The sequence below is a fragment of the Poecilia formosa genome, unplaced genomic scaffold (genome assembly GCF_000485575.1).
Source record: "Poecilia formosa unplaced genomic scaffold, Poecilia_formosa-5.1.2 Scaffold0, whole genome shotgun sequence".
NCBI classification, from domain to species: Eukaryota; Metazoa; Chordata; class Actinopteri; order Cyprinodontiformes; family Poeciliidae; genus Poecilia; species Poecilia formosa.
The window spans coordinates 6,598,803-6,619,872 of record NW_006799939.1 but is presented as its reverse complement, the minus strand read 5'-3'; the positions used below and the strand labels follow the sequence as shown (position 1 = coordinate 6,619,872).

General features: G+C 39.0%; 1 protein-coding gene across 1 annotated transcript in view; it reads right to left on the bottom strand.

Moving 5' to 3' along the window:
• Positions 1-21,070, bottom strand: part of me1 (malic enzyme 1, NADP(+)-dependent, cytosolic) — an 86,184-nt gene that overhangs the window by 5,894 nt on the left and 59,220 nt on the right. Inside the window, exons 4-6 of the mRNA XM_007566727.2 lie at positions 17,559-17,634; positions 14,571-14,732; positions 7,989-8,092 (exon numbers count right to left, since the gene is read on the bottom strand). Of these exons, the coding sequence (XP_007566789.1) occupies positions 7,989-8,092; positions 14,571-14,732; positions 17,559-17,634 (342 nt within the window). The remainder of the gene's footprint in view (positions 1-7,988; positions 8,093-14,570; positions 14,733-17,558; positions 17,635-21,070) is intronic.

Sequence of the window (21,070 nt, the reverse complement as noted above, 5' to 3'; positions counted from 1 at the left end):
GCAGCACAGCAACACGAGCAATCAAAAGGAACTGTTAACGTTTTGCTGTTAATTGAAAATTAGGCTTTTTGGAGAGAAATGCAATAGAACTTTTTCCATCTGCGCGCCCCCATGTGATTTTAGAACACCCCAGAAGGAGTTTTAATGAGGGAGCTCAAACACGAAATAAAAAGCCGGGTAACAAACATCTAATTTCAAGGGAAAGAGCCAAAGCAGTAAACCAGCAGTGTTCGCTTTTACAAGTTGCTGCTTAGACCACCTGTGCTACCCAGACAACACCTATAAGCTTCTCAAAAAAATACCCCATCTTTTAACAAAGCATAAGCCCAGCACTACAACTCTGTGAGTTAGATTCAGTAGTGACAGAGGGGAAGGCTTCCCAGGTTTCCAAGGCTTCCAGCAGATGCTGAGGAGTTTACTGGAGGTTTGCAGTTCACAAGCAGCATCTGGACCTGTGACAAAGAAGTTTCTCCTCCGTTAAAACGGGAAACAAAATGATTCTCTTCTTTGTCTCATGTCATTCTCTACATCCTTTAGCCTTTTCTGTAATATTAAACATCGTCATCCTCCTAAAATAATGACCTAGGTCTGCTGAAAGTATTTCAACAACAACAACAACAAAAAAAAAAACAAAAAAAAACTTAACAAAAAATGACTTGGGCTGTTATTTTACGAGGATGACAATATACAATATCACTTTTAAGGGAAAATACTGTGTTAATAGTGAGAATTTTAATGTCTGTGCAAATTTTTTTTCTGCCTCATAATGACAAACAGGTCAACAGTATCAACAGACTGCGATTTTTCCTTAAAAAGGTAAACGAGCCTCATTGTATTGGCAGGAAACTAACACTGCACATCTCCTTGAACACGTTGCCTCCATGGTCAAACACAGTAGTGGCCGGGTCAGAGTGTGGGGGAAAGGTTTCTGTTTTGCGCAGAAGTTTAGGGAGAAATTCTGCTCTGAACTCGGCACATTCAAAACGAGGCTGTGGAAAGAAAACAGGAGAAGGTTCGTCTGAACTGGAAATTTAAGACAACACAGCTTCTGTTCCAGTGACGGAGCGATGGAGGAAATTGGGGACAGGCTGGATAAACATCAGCTTCCAGGACCGAGGCACTGGATAACAGTGAGAGGTGCTTGTTTTCAGAGCCATCCTTTCCTTTTTGTTTCCAGGTATTCCGGTCTCCTTTGCTACCCTAGTCCTTTGTGAGGAAAGCATTGTTATTGACCAGCTCAGTAAAGCGGTTTCCCACTTGTTATGGTCACTGCAGAACCGCTTAGGTTTGCAAAGAGCTGGGCGGAAGTGAAGCAAAACAAACAAACAAAAAAAAAGAGATAAATTTCAGATGCAATAAAACTTTATGTCCTGATGAGAGACTTCTGTCCTGTGACTCACAGCAGGACACTGGACGCCCCGGCGCAGACGCAGACAGCGGCGCGAGCTTCCTGCCAACACCGGAGCAGCGCCGACACGAGAGAAATGTGTTTTCTATCAGACACGCAGCGCTGCTGAGAGACGGCAACAAAGACGAGGAATTATGAGGCCAAAAATGGGAGCTATAAACATTTCATTGTGTTTCGCCTCGAGGACTCGGAGACGGGCGACAAGGCGCGGGGTGGATGCGGGCGCTGCCCTATCGCCAAGCAAAACAGCGCGGCCGCTGTTGGGAGCGTGAGTTCACGCGAGTTCACAGGCTGGCTTAAGATGATCCGCAGGAGAGCTGCGTTCGCCTGCTGCTGCTCGCTGGGAAGGACCGAGCTGCTTTCTTTTAACTTAAGCTCGAAAATAGATCTTTTAGTGCAAACCCTAATTGCCTCTCAGATTGAACATAAAATAAACGCATGCATACTTATGAGCTTTCGGTGACCACAAATTGCAGAGTGAATATCTGTGATTGTGGTGTTAAACAAAGGAACACCACTCTGCTGAGGCGCTTCGTTCTGATGTACGCACCAATAAAGATAGGGTCCTTGTACGGTGTTTTATTTTATTTAACAACGTGTATGTGTGTGGGGCAGAGTTTGCCAAAAACGAAGCTTCTGTTCAGCGTTCGGTGTCTTTGTAACTTTCACTGGACACCCTGGGGACGTCAGAAAGTCCCAACGTGTTCCCATGCCAACTAGATTTAAGAAAATGACAAAGACGCAACGACATGATTTGCTTTTATGTTCTTACGGAAGAATTATGGGCAGAAACCTACGCAGGCCAAGGCACACCCAGGAGATTTAAATAGCTTGGTATTATTCCTGACCATGCTTTAAAAAGCAAACTAATCCCTGAGCAGCAGAGGTTGTACCCAGCTACTCTAAATCCACCAAAAAACAGGTGGATTTGTGATCATTGACCATATAATTGGGTAACTTAGCATTTTGAAAATACATTTGTATAATGGGAGCACGTCAATTAAAAAAGAAAAAAAAATGTGAGGGCTTTTTTTTTTGGCTATATCGAAATTTATTTATTTCGCAAAACTGCAATGGAAACACTTTTTTCGCATCACACAAATCACATGATCAAAAACCGGATGTTGCCACTGGCGCAGATCATGAAGAAGATGATGACAGGAAGTGGTAGGAGGATGATGGCTTGACATGTTTTTTAACGACTTACCACGTGAACAAGCTTATCCACTTTCGATTTCAATGGCATTTCTTACTTAATGGAACCACTGTAACTGTGAAATTGTGATTTTTCAACATTAGTGGAATACTGAAAGTTTTGTGCACATTTGTAATAGAAACAGCTACCGATGCAGAAAAAAACAACAAAAATAAAACAAAAAACAAACAGTCAACGTGCAACAATGGGCGATTCAAATCTGTTTTTGACTACCATCTTATTCAGATCGTCATGCCCACTTCATAAATGATGAATTTTAAAAAATGCAAACTTAATTTGCATACCAGACAGGTGTCTGTCTCCTTTTAAAGCTGGGGTATGCAAGTTTTATATATAGATATATAAAGAACTTTTTTAGATATTACTTAAAACTGTCTCTATGTCGTGACAGTGTAGTACGAGACAGATAATCTGCGATAAGATTAAACTCCTTCATCTCCTCCCAGTGCTAACATGAAAAAAAGCACCAATCCAGGTCAATCAAAGTGCTTTGTGACGCTCTTCATGGTGAGCTGCACTCCAGAGAACTAGACAGCTTTTAAATATGAAACCTTTCATGCATTTTTTTCATACATCACAACATTTAAGTCATATGTCTGTTTGAAGAAATTTGAGCAATAGAAACCCATAAGTATTGAAACCAATATGGGGCAGCGGGGGAAACCAGTAGTCTGTCAAAGCAATCTGAGCCATTCTACCAAAGCAACACAAGACTGTTTTTTGGCCTTTAACTTTTACTTTCCTGTGATTTATGAGTCACCACAAGAATATGTTAAACAGAAGCAAAGAAAAAATAAATCCAATCCAGGGTTTGCAAAAACTTTATTAAGACTGCTGGGGTTGTCTTAGGGGATCTTTTAGCTGTCTTTAAGAATCTCATCAAGACCTACTAGAGATAATTGCAGATGGAAAGATATGACAAAGCAAACATTCCTCATTTCCGTGTGTTTGTTTAGTCTATAGCTCTCATTTAGGTTCCTATAGATGTAACAAGTGACTCTTTCAAGAAACTCAATCTGGTGTTATTACAGCTGAAATGTGCCATTACAGGGAAGTAGCGCGATGAGCGTTTCTTCTCCTTTCAGTGTCAAGACTGGAAACTGATGAGGAGGTACGAACCGATTCATTTGGCTGGAGCGCCTTCATGAGGGCTGGACAGCCTTAGACGACCAAAACAAAGGTCACAGACAAGGGCGCTCTGTCCAAACACAGCTGTTGAATCTGTGTGTAGATTCAAGCATTTGTGTACACACACACACACGCACGCATTCATAGGATGTGTGTTACCTTTGTCCCTAAGGGGTTTTGTGGAGGAGGCCTTAATAAATCCCCAGCCCACTCCCCGTTCTCCAGAGAGCCAGCATCTCTCAGCACACATTATTTCTCAAATCCCTGAGCCGTCATTAAAAAAAATAAGAAAAGAAAAAAACAAGACACATTCTGCATTCTTTCTTTCTCTCCCTTTCTGCTGCTCCCTCCATCGGCCTGTCTGCCTGATCCTCACTTTTTTTTCAGTGCCAAGAGTTTTAAAATAGCTGATAGCATTCCTGTAGTGTTTGTATGCCAACCAACCTTGTTTAGGAAATGTCTCAAATCCCCAACCATTCAAAATAAATAAATAAATAAATAAAAAAAGACAAAAAGATATTAACTGGGTAGTTCAGTTTTGAAAGACTTCAAGTTTCTGGACAAACTAAGGGTGTATTCACACCAGCCCTGTTTGGTTGGCTATAATCAAACTCCAGCTTGTTTGCCTGGACGGTTTGGTTCGTTTGGGGAATGTGTGAATGAGCAATCAAATTCTGATGCAGACCAAACTCTGAATTCTTGTCCACATAAAAACTTGGGTTTCGGTTCATTTAAAGTGAAGTTTGGTGCGGTTTGAATGCACGAATGACAAGTGGACTGGAGGCCGCTCAAAAGCATGATCCGGACCATGATGCAGGGTATTCAGGGTAAATATAACCAAAACAAAGTAGTGTGTGTCTGGAGCTAATTTTACCAAAAGGAAAATAAATCCTACAACTTCTAAAATCTGACGCCACCCCATTTTTGTTTTTTGTTTACATTTAGTGAAGAAGAAAGTTGTAATAAGTGTCTTCTTCAGAGGTTTTCCTTCAGTGGTTCTTGATGCAGCGCCACCACAGGCGAGGAGGTGAACAGGTTTTTCAAAGGATTTGGTTAGTTTGTCACAGAGCAGTGTGAAAATGAAAGTATAGAAATGCCTAACCAAGGACTGGAATTGCAAATTTGCTCTTGGTGCAACGCATCAGTTTCAGACTTGTTCTGTTCTATTTTTGTGTTAAGTAAATGAATGACTGAAATGAGAAGAAATATACATTATTGGGTTATCCTGCTGGACGTTTCGGATGGAGAAAGATTCAGTTGTTGATAATTCTGGCAGTCAAAAATGTTTTTTTTCTTAAATATTTGAATAGCTCCATAATAACATGCAATGAAGAACTAAATCAACTTAAAAGTTTCTCATTACTTTGATCCAGAAAATCCTAACATAAGAAACGTTCAAATCCTCTTCTACGTTTGTCACAGTCTTGCAGTATTCAGTGGTCTGATGAAACGCTCAGCACAGTTCAGACTCATTCACAAACATTGTTTTTAAGCCATCTGAAAAATGCTGAACTCAAGTCACTTCTGGCTAAAAATATTTAGTCTGAAAGCAAAATATTTCTTGCACTGTCTGTCTGTGAAATAAGAAGTTAAGTGTATATTATTATAATTTTATGCTAGGGTCTCAATAGTAAACCTACTGCAGTTTCACCTCCGATACCAATATCTGAAGTTTAGTATTGGCCGACACCGATCCGATACAGAAAAACAGCTGAAATGAATATAAATATATATATTTTTAAAACAGACATAAATGTATTTGATAATATATTTATCTGATAACTCTGCACCAGTACAGCAGATTTAAATACACCAACAGCTTCACAAATTTGGTCAAACGTGTAAAAACAACACAATTTTAATATGAGACTCAGTGCAATTAGGAGTAAAACAGACAATTAAAAAAAATAATAAAAAAAATAAACAAACTGTAGATAGAACAATAGATTGACTATCTTGGTCAAACATGTAAAAAAAAAAAAAAAAACTGCAACAAACCTTCAAAATGGTTCAGAAAGTGCAATTAGGGATTCTAAACTTGATGTAAACTATAATGAAGCGTGACGTCGCTCAGAGCGCAAAGCATAGAATTACACTAAATAGATCTGCTATTATAGATTGGACACATTGTCAACAATACCAGATCTAGAATTTTTTTTTTTTTTACATCGGGACCAATACAGATGTTAAAATTGGATCGGTGCATCTTTGATTTAAACTATTTGTGTGTTTTTGCCTGGTGTTTAAATGTATCAAACCTGAGCAAGAGGAAATTCTCAAAACTCCCGAGTCTCTCCTTTCTTTCTGTGCTGTGAGTGTGTGTAGTCATGTTACTGGGATCATTGTGAAAACTCAGGAGCTAAGCTGGACGGCCTCAAACCAAACATGAGACTGCATCACTAATCGATCCCCCTGAGCACAGGACAGTTTTGACTAAAAGACTAAAACTCATTTTATGCCAGACTCCTGCTCATCGATGATGACTCAGTGTGGAGTATTTTAGCCCATGTTTAGATTTTCAAAAAAATGAACGTGAATATTACTTTGGAGCTGTAATCATTCATTGAACGTCTGAGCCCATAATTATTCATTTTCCGCCAATCTGGCTCCGGTGGGGAGAAGAAGAAAAGAAGAAGAAGAAGAAAAAAAAAAGAGTCAACTCTGTTCCCTGCATTTGGGAAGCTACCCGGTTATTAAAGTCATGGTTTCCTGTTGCCAGCTGGAGCGGACCCAGACCCAGACTTCTCTCCCTGGACTACAGTCTCTGTGGGTTGAGGATGAGGCTTATCCAGGCCAATGCGTGTTCACGCATGGCTTCGTGGCACATGGGCACAGACATGATGGAACGCGGGGGAAGAGTGTACGAAGGTTCTAATCAGAAACATGACTGCAGGAAACACGCAGGGTAATAATCAGACCAACCAGACTCAATCTGTCTCAAACAATTCCAGCTCCTCAAAGGAAGGTACAGCTCAGATGAGACTCAACCAAATAAGTAACATGTCCAAGCAGTAAACTTTAACAGAGGCTTGTGCAGTCTAGTTAAAGAAGAAACAATGAGCAATATAAAAATGTTTGACGTATTAACATGGCATTATAAAACAACATTAAATATGTTCTTTGACTCAAAGGGGTTTTAAGTACTTTTCCTGGATCCTGCTACCAGGATAAGCAGAGAAAAACAACAAAATAAAGGTGCCCTTACCCTACTGTACTCCAGCTCTGACATCCTCAAAACACTCTTTGGTGAGAGAGTTGTTACTGAATGAGGAGGACTCCATGGTAGCTATTTTCAGTAATGGTGCGGTGTTTAAACTGAAGTCAGAGGAGGTGCAGAGGTGTAAAAAGCTTTTTGAAAGAAACTTACCGTAATGTCTGTCGTCCATTTAAATAGAGAGCAAGAATTTCAGCAGGTGTCAGGAAGGCCTAATCCAGTATAGCACAGTTTCTCTATTTTAACTATTTAAGCTTCAACCTTTGTTTTTAACATGCCAACAGTTTTTCAGAAGCCTCCAAGTTAAGGAAAGTATAAATGTTATAAAGGGAATCCACAAGTCCAGGAGACTCAGTTTGATTGGGGACCAAAATTGCAACATTGTTCCATTTTTGGCTGGTGCGGTTCACTTTCACACTGCACTGTGTCAAACAAACCAAACCCCTTGAGCAACTTGTTCCTTCCTTCTAAGTCAATGTGGGAAAGCGCAGACGGAGAACTGAAATGGGATAATAATCAAGAGGAATTGTCCGGGAAGGCAACGGCTAGGCTACATCTCCCCAAATGCATCTGACTTTCAAGGCAAGCTAACTAGAGTTCTATGAAAGTAATGAAAGTCACACCAACAGGGTGCTAACTTATATAAGATAATTATACCGATATCAAATGTCAACATTGTATTAATTTTGTCTGTTGTTTTAAACTACAACTAAAACTCTGTTTTACAGTGTCTGGTCTTTCACAAAATTATCCCATAGTCATCCGAGAAGCGACAAAACAGTGACGAATAAAAACTTTTGCCAACCAGAATGTCAAATTGTTTGAAAGGAGGTAAAACTGAGTTAATGTTGAGGTAAACTCCAGACCTCTGAATCCTGCAGCATCTGGTCACTTTGCATGGTAAACTGCTTAACATTTTTCTTTTAAGGGCCCTGTGCGATTACCGGCCCGAAATGATGATAGCAGACGGAAGAAAGGAAGTGGGCAAATGACGACTGGAAGGGTCAGTGCGGTCATCGTACCTGTCCGAAATGGCTTTCATAAATTCATCGATCAGGTCATCGTAGGCCTGGCCTCGGACTCTCTTATGCCTCAGGCCGATGTAGAAGGGGTCCTTCAGTAGTGCCTGGAAAATAAATGAGTAATAAAAAAATCGATACATAAAGGAGGTGGTAATTGATACCAGAAATTTCTTGAGATTTTGCAACATTAATTTTTACTGCGAGCCCTGCTGCTGAGCTTGCACACCTTTTCTGTGAGACTTCATGGAAATTGCTCTGCAAATGCAATTCACACCAGATCAGCAGTCCCAAAAATTACTCAGCGATTCCATGACTGATTGTGTGTACTTCTTCTGCTATTTAAAAAAGTGAGCAGAAACACATCTCTGCATGAGCTCTGACTTGTATTCGTACAGTTTTTGGACCTCTGTGATGACAGCCACGTGTTGTAGTAAGTGAGAGCGATTCATCCAGTGACATAAATTCACACCAATTTGCAGACACTTCTCAGAGTTAAGCAAATCTTTCAGTCAAATGATATGGTCATGATTTATGAACAGTGGTTATTATAACTATGCAGCACTAGAAAAGCTGTGCTATTCCTCATACTGTGTTAGTTTTGAAAGGAGCATGCATTGTTTTAAATCTGTAGCTGTAGGAAACAAGTTCAGATTGGGGACAAACCTAACCCAGTGGGAAGAGCAAATTAGAGGGAGGATTAATTTGACCTGTTGACCAGAACATTGCAATGTTATCAAGAATGAAGGAACACCAACGTGAAGTATGAGGAGTTAGGAACTATATATCAGAGTAAACCATTCAGAAGGAAATGAAAAGAAACAGAAAAGAGACTTTTGAGTCAGGTGCAAGGAAAGGTCATCAGTACTTCCTTGACAGATGCCTCTAAACCTTTTTCACATTCTGTCAAGCTACACACACAAATTTTAACTTTCTGGGTGTAGTGTTGTGTTGTGTTTCAGACAAAATATTCCAGCTCAGTCAGATGAGATGGAGAACGTCTCTTGCTCTCAATTGGATTTAGGTCTGGGAAATTCAAACTCATGGTTCTGCTTTGATCTAAATCATCCCGTTGGGGTTCTGGCTGTATGTTTAAGGCCATGAATCTCCCACTTTGAAGTCTTTGACAGCCTCCAACATATATTCTTCCCAGCATTGCCATGTATTTAGCTCCATCCATCTTCCCTTCAACTACAACCCACCTCTCTCTCCCTGCTCAACTAAAGTACTCCCACAGCATAATGACACCAACACCATGCATTTCCAGCTTGACTGTTGAGCTCTGTTTGTTTTTCAACCAACTCTGTCCAAAAGGTCCAAAGCATGATCAATGTACATGGCCCGTTGCTTTAGGCCTGTCTTGTCTACTTTAGATGCCTCTACAACTTTCTTCTTGACCTGTCTACTTTCTTCCTTGTTCTCCATGATGTTTGTTCCCCATGTTCTCTAACAGACCTCTAAGGCCTTTACTGAACAGCTGCATTTATACTGAAATTAAACTACAACAACATGGACTCTTTTTACTGGTTGGAAGACTTCTGAAACAAGATGTTTCCACAGGATTTAATTTCAGAGTATGACTGTAAAGGGAGAGAAATATCAAGAGTATTTTATCACCTAATAGTCCGGTAAACTTGGTTCAACTGGGGACCAAAATTGCAACACTTGTTACATTTTCAGCTGATGTGGTTCGCTTTCACACTGCATTGTCAAACAATTGAAACCCTTTGAGCAAGTTGTTCGCCTCCTTTGCATGTGGTGGCGCTCGGCTAAAAATGAAATGACACAAAACCCTCTGAAGAAGATACTAAGCGCACATTCGTGAGGGTGTGAGATTTTTGCAGTTGTAGGATTTTTCTTTTGTTTTTGGAAAAAGACCACAAGCCATTTGCCCAATTAGTACTATACAAGTGTTTGTTTTTATTGTATTTATCCAGAATGCTATGCATGGTAGTCTGCTTCCTACTTTTTGAGCAGGAAGCAGGTCTCCAGTCCTCTTGGCATTCATATATATGCATTTGAACCAAACCAGAGTTCACTTCAACTGAATCGAGACCTAGGTTTTTAGGCGAACCAGAGTTTGCCTAAAAACTCTGGTCACCAGTGTTTAGTGACTGATAGACGGTAATCAAACACTGGCTAGGGTCAGTGTTCGATTAGACATTCAGACCTCTCCAAAACAACCGGGCCTTCAAGGCAAAGAAATCACAGTTTGGTTAAAGTGGAGTAAACAAGGTTGGTGTGAATGCAGCCCCAGTTTTAAGTTGCTTACTGGTTTTATATGACATGGATCATTTCGTACTTCCCAGAAAGTTTACCTGGGATGTACGAAAGCTCACGTTTTGTCCAAAAGGTCAGTGAACTGCTGTGCAGCTTAGTCATGCTGTACTGGCATAGGCAGCTCTTACTTCTAGACATGTCAAATTAAAGGCTGCCATGAAGATGGGCATGACTTTGAGAAGACATAAAGCAAACTTTCCATGGCATGGTCAACAGTCAGCACATCCAAGAACAGCTCAAAGAGCTTATGCTGGACATTTATTTAAAGATGGCAACTCATTTCCTGGCAACTCCTTAACAGATAGTTATAGGGAGGGTTTGGCCGAGTTCATTGGTAACTAAAGCAGGGGAAGCCTTTTTCTGGTAAGTAAGTAAAATTTATTTATGTAGCGGTGTCATTATGCCGTTTCTCAAGGAAACTGGTTTTATGTCATTGTGAGATTATAATAAGAATTTAACACAAGCGATGCAAGAGCTTGGGAAAGAATGAAAAGCTCAATGAAAGGCGGTGGATTCTATGAGTTCATTTAGAAATGGGGACCAAACCTGCTTCATGGGTGAAAGAGAAGAAGCCCTGAGTGGTTTTAAAGTGGTCTGGTCTCATTGACCTGTGATGAGCTGCTGACATGAGTTGTCCTTCTGTCCTAGATTATCTTCTGTTATTTGACTGAGCTGTCCTTTCTATTCTTCAAGCCCCTTTCTCTTGGAAATTAAACCTCTCATGAGAGGCAAAACTATCTTTGCTCACTAAGGCAACTATTGTCAAAATGTCAGCTTTAGGGATAGCGATATGATGTGTTAATATTAATATTTAATCTATTACTTTATTTGTCCTGCTCGACAAAGTTTCAGTAGTGAAGAAGTTTATGTTACACATTGGGCTGAAACCCAAAGAGTTACAAGAAATCATGAGATCCATAACAGCCAAGAACTTTATCTGTAAAGTCCCATCAGTGATCCACACACAAACAGCACATTGTCCAGGATGACATGGTACACTCATGAGCCAATGTTTGCGTTGAGCTTGGTCCTAAAGATGTTAGACTGAGTTCTGCCTGTCTCACTCATAATTTCTATCTGACAATGCTAGCAGGGCACAAGGACACGGAGAAATCTAGAAAGATGTCATTTATTTTGCACAGACTGAGGAACTATGAAATATGAGTTTAGAATTACAGCTTTGGAAGTACTGAAAGATTTTGCTACTTTGGTTATATAGTTAGTTTTCAAATGTTAACATATAGTTAAAAATCGACATCTTAGATAAACCAAGATTATGTTTGAAAAGGATCGCTGACCGCAACACCAAGGAACGTCGGATGGCAAAAGGACACTGCTTGTTTTCATTATTACCCAAGAGGGGTTTGTTTTTCGAAGCCACCAGCATGCATTGCCCATAACTCCTTGGCTATTGCCTGTAAGTCCTTGGCTAGCATTGCCCATAACTCCTTGCCAGACATGCATTCAATAGTAACCAACCACTTTACTGGCTAATGGATAGTTGGTTCACTCCCATCACTTCCATGACCACTTTGGGCTTCAATAATGCACCACAGATCCAACATTGTCTGCACGCAAATATCTTCACCCAAGTTTAGCAATGTTGCTATGGAGTCAGGCTAATTTTTTTTATTCTTCACTATCATTTTCAGGTCTACTTGCTATGTGGGTAATTGTAGCTGTGAATGATCCCTCCTATAATCCAGGGAATGAAGATTAGCAATGAAAATTTGTGGTGCGATTGTTTCAAAATGGTCAGTTTTAAAACTGTGCCTGGATACTCTATGCCTCAAAACATGCCACATTCTGTGCAGCCCTGATCAGATTGACCACCTCCTCAGTACCTGGGCAGGCAGGCTCTCCTTCTTATCAAGTAGGTTTCCATCTTCCATGTAGGAAGGTTGTTATAATATCCATTGTAAAACAAACAAACAAAAAAAAACTCCTGCATAACTATGTGCCTCTGTCCTCAAAATATAAATGCTAACATACATGCTAACCAGCTGCTGACTTTACAATTACTGCTAAGATAAACTGTCGCCTGACTCATCCAGTGAAAGCCACAAAGTAAATAAGTCCTAAAACCTTAAATTATAAGTTTGTAGAAAAAAAACTTCAACGTTGTGGGATCTGTCTGTTTAAGTTCTTAGATGTATTCAAGCCTCTCTATTAATCCCTACACCCACTCAAGGACAAACATAATCCTGTAATAGCAGTCATTTTAATAATTAGCCAAAGCAACCACTGCCTCCCTCCTGCTCTTCCTCCATTATGCGTCCAGAATCGGGGCTGTAGAGTGAAGCAGGTTACCAAGAGTCCACGTTCTAGCCTGCCGTCTTCATGACGCTAGTCGAGAAGAGCTACACACGCACACACACGCACACACGCACACACACACACACACACACACACACAAAGCGGCTCCATTTATCCAATTACATCCCATTTAGCTTGTCATCCCTTCAGAATGGCAGAAATAAAGAAGCCTCTACCAGGGCTTGGCAGAATACAGTGAAATCTCAGTTATAAGCATTTGCAGGGCAGAAACCAGAAAGCCAAAAATATGTGCGCCTGCATGTATGTGTACACGGTGTCTTGTGAAAATATTCATACCCCTTTAACGTTTTCAAACTTTGGAAACTTTAATGTTTTTAATCGGGGTTTAATGCGCTGTTCGTTTTTATCCCCGTGCAAGACGTCCAAGACGCTGGGTTTTAATCGAAGTCCTAAGAGACAACTAGCTGTTCCACAGAAACTATTGCATGCACTTATTTATGATCCAAAACCTTTCCTCATTCTTTCTAAGAGGTGGTTTGACTTTTTTTTCTGAAGTCTATCTGAACTGCACAAAGGTAAGGACTAAAAACTGAGAAAGAGTGATGACTGAAAATGACCTGATGCAGTATACATCTGATTTAAACTTTTATCCAAGATGGGACACACACTATGCAAACATTTTCAAACACTAATGTTGAAAACTCTTAATGATGTAAAAAAAAAATAATAAATTGAGAGCAAAGCGCATATTTCATGTATATAAAAAACATCCTTACAGTATTTATTTTTTGTTTGATAAACAGAATTAAAAGTTTTGCCATCATAAGTTAAATTTAAATTTGCATTGTATCGATGGACCTGAGGAAATGGCGATAAAACTACAGAGAGAAAATCAAGTAGAATTTTGGGACCAAGAGGCCCATAAAGAAAGAGGTCAAGAGCTGCAGCAGAATTACTGCAAATGCTGTATCTATCAATCAATCAATCAGTCAATCAAATCAAATTTTATTTGTATAGCACATTTCAGTAGCAAAGCATTTCAAAGTGCTTTACATCATTAAACACAAAAAGTCATGCAACATTGAATCAACAATAAAAAACTTTAAATTTCATCAAAAAAAAAAAAAACAGAGAGGGGGGGACTGCAACCCGCAACCCTTTTCAAACAACTGGAGGACTCTAAACTCGCACCCCTTCAACAACGGAGGGACTGTAACCCTGTAAAGATTAAAAGCCGAAGTGGAGGATTTGGCAGACCAATGAACAATTTTACTCTCAATTAAATTTGAACTGACTATTATATCTTTTGTGTGTTTTTTATTTTTATTTTTATTTTTTGTAATATGCTGGTATTTTTACGGCTGAAATGGAAACGTTTCCTGTAAGCCAAATACTAATTAAATGATCAATGGGAAAGTTCCATCAGTTTGTGACATTATGATTGATGAAAAACTGTCTGTTGCCTTAACTCAGAAGGCAGCATAAAAAATAAAAAATTAACCAATTACCGACACTACTACAGCTCTCCAAGCTGCTTTTCAGCCCAGACCGGCAAAGAAAAAAAGGTACTTTCCCAACTGGCATGGGCAGAGATGCTTACCTCACCAAAGCACAGAGTGTTTCCTGATTGTAAACTGTGAAATGTGTTTGCTACACTTGGCTGACCTCTGAGGCATGACTAAGGAGGAATAATAACTTTACTTCTTTTTAAAACAACTATAGCCTTGTCAAACATATAATATACATTAGTGTTTGGATTAGTTTCCCCCATCAGATCATCAAATACATCTTTAATAGTCAGACAAAGACAATTTGAGTGAATTGAAATAAGCAGTTTTGAAATGATTCTTTTATTAAGGGAGGAGGTAGTCTAAAACCGCATCGTTAGGTCGTTGAATTCTGAATAAAACTGGATTCTGTTTAGGGTGTTCAAGTAGAGAGGGCTGAATAAAAGCGCCACACTTCTCAGACTTTGATTTGTGTTGAATTTTTAACATCATGTCTCATTTTTGAGACATCACTGCTTACCTGGTTGTCTGTGCCGACATCCAGCAGGACGGGCAGGCACTGCTGGGGAGGCATTCCCCCACAGGCCGTGTAGAGGGCCAGCTTCCCCACTGGGATGCCCATGCCATGGCATCCCAGATCTCCCAGTCCCAGGATCCTCTCTCCGTCCGTCACACAAACAGCCTGTCAGTCAACCCAACAGTCAGAACAGAAACCACATCACTCATTCCTCTGTTAGAAATCTCAGCTAACATACTTGTTAAAATAAAAGAAGGAAATAGTCTAATATCCATATTTTGCATATTTTTTAAAAAAGCTATTTGATTTCGACAAATTAAACAGTGGTCTTGATTTGCCTAAAAATAAAACATTTTTATGTTCACGCATGTTTCCCCAGCAGTTTCCTCTGCATGTAATTGATGATGCTGCTACACCTTCAGAATGATGTTCTTTTTCTTTTTCATATATGTTATAAAAAGGGGGGAAAAATTATATATTTATGTATACAACCTATATTTACGCACTTATAATAACCATGATCATTAAATATCATTACATATTAAAATTTACTTTTAGAAAAACCCACACTGCTGCATTGCTAACACTAGCTCCCGTCTGTCTAGCTGCAACGGTTACAGCGTGAATCTGAAGAGTGTGGGGGGCCCGGAGCTGATTAACGTACCAGGCTTTACTGGCTGCTCATTTTGTTTTGGTTTCCAACACGTTTGGAAGATCGGCTTATAAACATCTCCAGCACATCACTCCTGAGACAGAATCTCACAGCCTTGTTGGAAAATGGAACAAAATCCAAAAACTTCAGAAAATGGGTATTTCTAACTAGAAAACCAAGTCATACCTGTTGGTGTCGAAGTCAGTGTCATTTTGGGCCATATAAAATACCTAAATGTTCTTAAGGGGCCGTTTGTGTCAAAATGTGCTGATAAAATCAATTCAACTGTTAAAAATAACAGTAAATAGCTGTTTGTTTCAGCATTCAGTAAGTGTTTCTTAAAATTTAATCATACTGAACATCTTTTCACACTAATCAGTCCATCTGGGATTTTGTGATTGTTTTTGTTAGCAATCAAAGTGACAGATTTTGTGGAACTAATTTAGAAATATTTGAAAGGAATTTTTCTGATATTTGTGCAAATGTATGTTGTTTAATGTGACTTTTTATTAATCGTTGATCACAGTCTTCAACTTGACATCAAGTAAAGCTAAGGCAGCAGTCACTTAAATCTAATGTTTTTAGCCAATTTTGAGAAAAATTTGCAGTAAAAATCAGAAAAAAATGTGGGAATCTGTGGATTTCTTGGGAATTTGGTTTGAACTTTGAGTAAGTTATGCAGATTTTTTGCAAAAGGCCACATGAAATGTTATGGCGGGCCACATCTGGCACACGGGCCTCGACTTTGACACGTGCTGTAGAGCGTATAGATGTATCGTTCACGAGCGATTTTACTCTCTTTGTTGTGAACGGCAGGACTCCAGTCTCAGAGCTGTTCTTTGTATTATTTTATTTTTTTACAATTTAGCTTGCTTTTAATGCTCCGTACACAAGCCGACACCTACTATTATTTTTATTGAATCTGGAATAAATAAAATGGATACAATTGATAGAAATGGGTGGATAATCTTCATAATTAATGCTGCAAAAGTACATCTTTGCTTCTTTATTTTGCCATGTTTGAACAAATATCAACTTTTACACTACGGATCCTAGAGCAAACCCTGCTCAGTGAGAGCACCAAATATAATCAATAAACTTTCCTCTACTGCTTTACAACATCGTTTATGTAACGCCTGACGTTAGAAAAGGAAACTTTTACACTTTTACAAAAAGTGTCAATGAAAGTGCAACACTTTCACAGCTTTTTCCTCCAAAAATCTCGCAATTTTTGAATGTGCTTGATTAGTTTCCATGCTGTTTTCTCTTCTGCCATCTTGCCAAATCTTGCCGATATGTTCCAGTAGCGGCTCAGGCTCATCAGAGAATGACAACCTTGGCTCCTTTGTGAAATGTTGAAAGTAGGACGTACCCACTGAGGTTACGATAAGACCACCTTGAGAACGCGCAGCAGCATTAGCAGAGCTCAGGTACAGTAAATGCCTTGCTGTTGACAGCTGTGAACAGGTGGCTGCGGCTGCGGGTTCAGCCGACATGTGAGGAATGCCTGGTGGTGTCGTCATGCTGCTGAGAGCGCGACGCCTTTTTATTTATGAAGTGCAAAGAGGGGAAGAGACTGTTGAGCTTTACTCTGGAGCAGCAGAAATCAGTCTAGGGTTGACCAATCTCAGTCTAAGGTCACCCTGATGTGAATGACTGCTCATAATTTGTATTAGTGTTTTCATAAGTGAGATAACATTTCCATAATTCTCAAACTTTGTTTTAAGGAATCTCTGTTCAGAGTAGAATTGTCTAATTTAGGTTAAAAAAAAAACGAACATATTTACTTCAAGAAAAATAGTGAAATAGCCTTTTAATTTAGCAAAATAGGAGTATAATCAAGTACTTTAATGTCGTTCGCAAGTTGACAGTTTTGTACAGTGTTCTCTCGACATGGACTGAATGTGAATCATCCGAACAGTTATTCTTGGGAGAAGTGACAAAATGTTTTTTGTTTGTTTGTTGACCCATAACCGAGCACTTTGACACCCTGGGCAGGAAGCCATATCGCATTTATGAAAAAAATGTTGGGAAAAATTATTTATTTTCCATATCTTGGGATTTGCTTTTTGGAGGGATATGACTAATAACTGGTTCCATGGGTCATTGCTTCTCTGCAGTCGACTTTGGCTGCATTATTTTTGTGTATTTTTCTTATGGCACCCACTATATGTCAAAATTGATCAGTTGCCATTAATTAGTTCTGATCAATAAATCCACAAGATTAAAAAGTTCCACTTTTTGTCTGTAATTGCATTCGAAAACAGCATATTCTGTGATGGACTTTAGTTTAAGTTCAGCACAAAAAAAATAAAAAAACTTCCAAGTCAAAGGTTTACCTTTATGTCCTTTTCTGGCCAGTTTTGGAGAATTGAAGCAATGTGCCCTCGGTCGTGAACAGTGATGAAAAGCCCCCTGAAATCACACACAAAAATACACAAACTTCAGCTTCCTTTCTGACAACGTGGTTTTGTCACTTTCTGGGTTTGTTTTTTGTAAAAAGTGCTGCGTATCCCTTAAACATTAGATGCAACACAAAAGCAGCACACCGCTCCCTCTGAGTTTTGAGTGAGAAGCAGCTTTAACCTCGGAGACTGATGTTAAGCTGGTGTTTTTCGCACAGCTTTTCTTTGTTTGACCAAAACTTTATTAAATTCTGATGTCACGTAAGTGCGACTTAAGTGCTGATCCCAGAGCTCAGGACCCCTAAGAACTGTGTTTAAGACACCGAGACAATTCAAAATATTCATTTGGCTTAGAATCACACCCTTTAAAAGAATCTTCCCTTCTTTATTACCCTCCTCAGTAGCATCAATGTCCTTTGATCCAAGACAACTTGAAGGAAAACAGTTATTCTCCGAGGGAGAGAAAAAAAACAAAAAAAAAAACAGGCAGCATTATTCCAGTCTAATGCTCGCATTGTGTTAGAATTTTGCGAAAAAGTACTGACATTTTTTGATAATTTAGTAGATCTCAGGTCACTACTGGTAAGCACAAGTAAAGCAAAACAAAATAAATCCTGAAAGGAAATGCAGCGGGGCAAGAAACAAGCCACAAACAGGTCACACTAAAACGCTGAGCTAAGGTAACAACAGGTGGTAGTTTCCCGTGAACAACAACCTGCAAGCACAAAGAACAGCTTTAATATCTGATTCTGACAAGTTTAAGACTTTCAACAGTAAAAAATGGATTCAACGTCAGATGTTTGTTAGTATGAATCATGTGACTCCGGTTAAACTCAGAGGTCACAGGTTGTAAAGAGCGACAGCGGCCCGAGGCTCTGGCATGTTTGCTTTGCAGGGAAAACCGAATGTCTCCTCTGATTGTGCAGGTCAAACACACCTGAGGCCATCAGAGAAGCTTACAGCTTTTTATGTTTTAAAAAGGTATAAACCTGACGAAATTGGGTTCTAAATCAGTCCTTACACACACACACACACATATATATATATATATAGCAACTTTATATATATATAGCTGTAGTAAGTTACATTTGATCAGTTTAATAGTTAATAAAAATGTAGTGTTGTGTTCAGGGTTGTTGATTTAATTAGGCCTTACATGTTTGAAATTAAGTATTTGATAAAAACCAAGAACTGTTTCTTTAAAAAAAACAGAAATAAAGAAGAAATAAAGAGAAGTACTGCCCAGGATAAAGTTTGTTTTTGTGCTTCTATGTTAGTGAAAGTGAAAGGTTCAACTTAATAACTATTAGATTTTTTTTTAATATGGTGATTTGCAGTGTTTTTGAAAATAAATTGATACTAATGCTACATGCTTGAGGTGTAATAGCAACCAGAAATGATGGTTTGGTAAACAGCTTTAAAGTAACAAGGTTGCTACGTTTCAGTCAAGAGAAAAACAAAAATGTTTACATATTTTACCTTTATTCAACAGTGAACAAAGTTTGTTTGGATTTTGACAAAAATGTGACAAAATTAACGCAAGACTTAAATCTTAAGTCTCATTAAGATTTAAGTCTTCATGAGACTTAAATCTCCTTTAAGTCCCATTGAGAACGTAGAGGAGATTTGCTTTGATTTAGTCAGTTAATAAACGACAAGCAGGTGAAGAAAATGGAAGGGAAGATGAATCATAAACCATTACTAAAAAAAAGGGGGAAAAATGAAAATAGTTATGGTATATGTACAAAGGGAGGGAAAGGAAAGAGATTGACTTTTAGTAACCAAACACTGACTGCTGTAATTTATCCTTCCACCGCAAAGTTCACAGAAGGGTCACTAGGCCACAGACATCTGGCATTTTGCTTTATTTACATTGTAAACTTTATCTGTGCAGCGATCCACACTGACATTTCCACACTGCACTGCTGTGCAAAAAAAAACAAAAAAAAACTTTGCCAGGTGGCGCTGAGCCTTTAACGTGGCTTAAAAGACTGTTGTTAATATCATCACAGACAGCGGTGACATTGGATTTGTTAAGAAGACTCCCCCCAAAAAAATGAAAGTTCGAGAAGAAAAAAAAAAACTAAAACTAAAATGACAGATCAAATCAGACAGGCGGACTGACAGTAATTCCTAATCTGTGCTGTCTTGAAAATCACCAAAAACATTTGGGGTTCACCTTTCAGTTATTTGCTCCTCCTTCTCAGCTTATGTTCCTCCAGTGTGTATGTTTAGGGCTGCTGTCAACCTCCTGACCTATGACCCGAGAAGCCCTTAGAACTTTAGCACCACTAATAATCTACAGACATCTCATTAAGTCAGGATTCATGCTGCTTTAAATTCATTAGCGCTTTTTATGAAGGTAACAATCTCACTGAAGCAGAATTTCGCATTCATAATCCCATTATTTTTTTTTAGCATAGGTGTCAATGTTCAATGCATCATCTACTAATGTACAAATCAGTAGCTGATTGATTCAGTCACCTGTTTGTGTTGATGCTTTATGTTTGATTTTTGCAGATTAAATGGCAACAATCAACAGCAGACGTCCGGTGAGGAAAGCTCTCTTCATACGAAGATAATAACGAGAACATGAAGTGTAAAGAAAACAACCCGGTGACCCGAAAGCAACCTCCCATCTTTGACCTCCGCCCACACTAAACACCACCAGCCGCCATTCTTCACACCAATTTCATAACCTTAATCCTCGGTTTGCTGGGTGTCGTCAATAGCACACTGACAACAGGAGCACCGATCACTGAAAAAGAGCGTGAAATTAGTGGGAAAGGTCAACGTCGTGCGATATAAGGTTTCTCTAACTGATTAGGTCTTAAATCCATAATGACAGACAATGTTTTAAGGGTCTCGGGTGTCCTGGAAGAGAGCAGAGGATCTAGCTGTTGATTTTCTTCATTTATTTAAAAACAGTCTGCTGGTGTTGATACCCAGCTACGTGAATCTTCTAACAGCAAAGATGTTCACAGCATAGATTTTTTTTATGTGTTTGAAGTCGACATGTAAAAATGTGTCTCTGTTGGTAATGACGTTATCTTAAAATGGGGAAGTGTTGTGTTTTCCAGACTTATAGTGGCATTTTGTAGCACAATCAAGTAACTATGTTTACATCAGTTGATATAAAAATGCTACATATTAAAAATAACTTGAAAGAAATGTTACTTTCCAGTTTAATGCCTTGAAATTGAAAAAACTCCTGCTCTTTCTGAAACTCCGCCTTCAGGAAGTCATCACAACATGGCTCCTCTATCAGCCATTTAGCGTCAACGTTTTTACCAGCGTTGCATTAAGAAGTAGGTGCTAAATTCACTTACGTGTTTTTCATAAGTGAATGGTTGCCACGGGAGATTAAAAAGTTTCTCAAACATGCATAAAAAAAATATCAAATCAACACTCCAGGTGTGTTTTTGATGAGGGAATAACATTATATA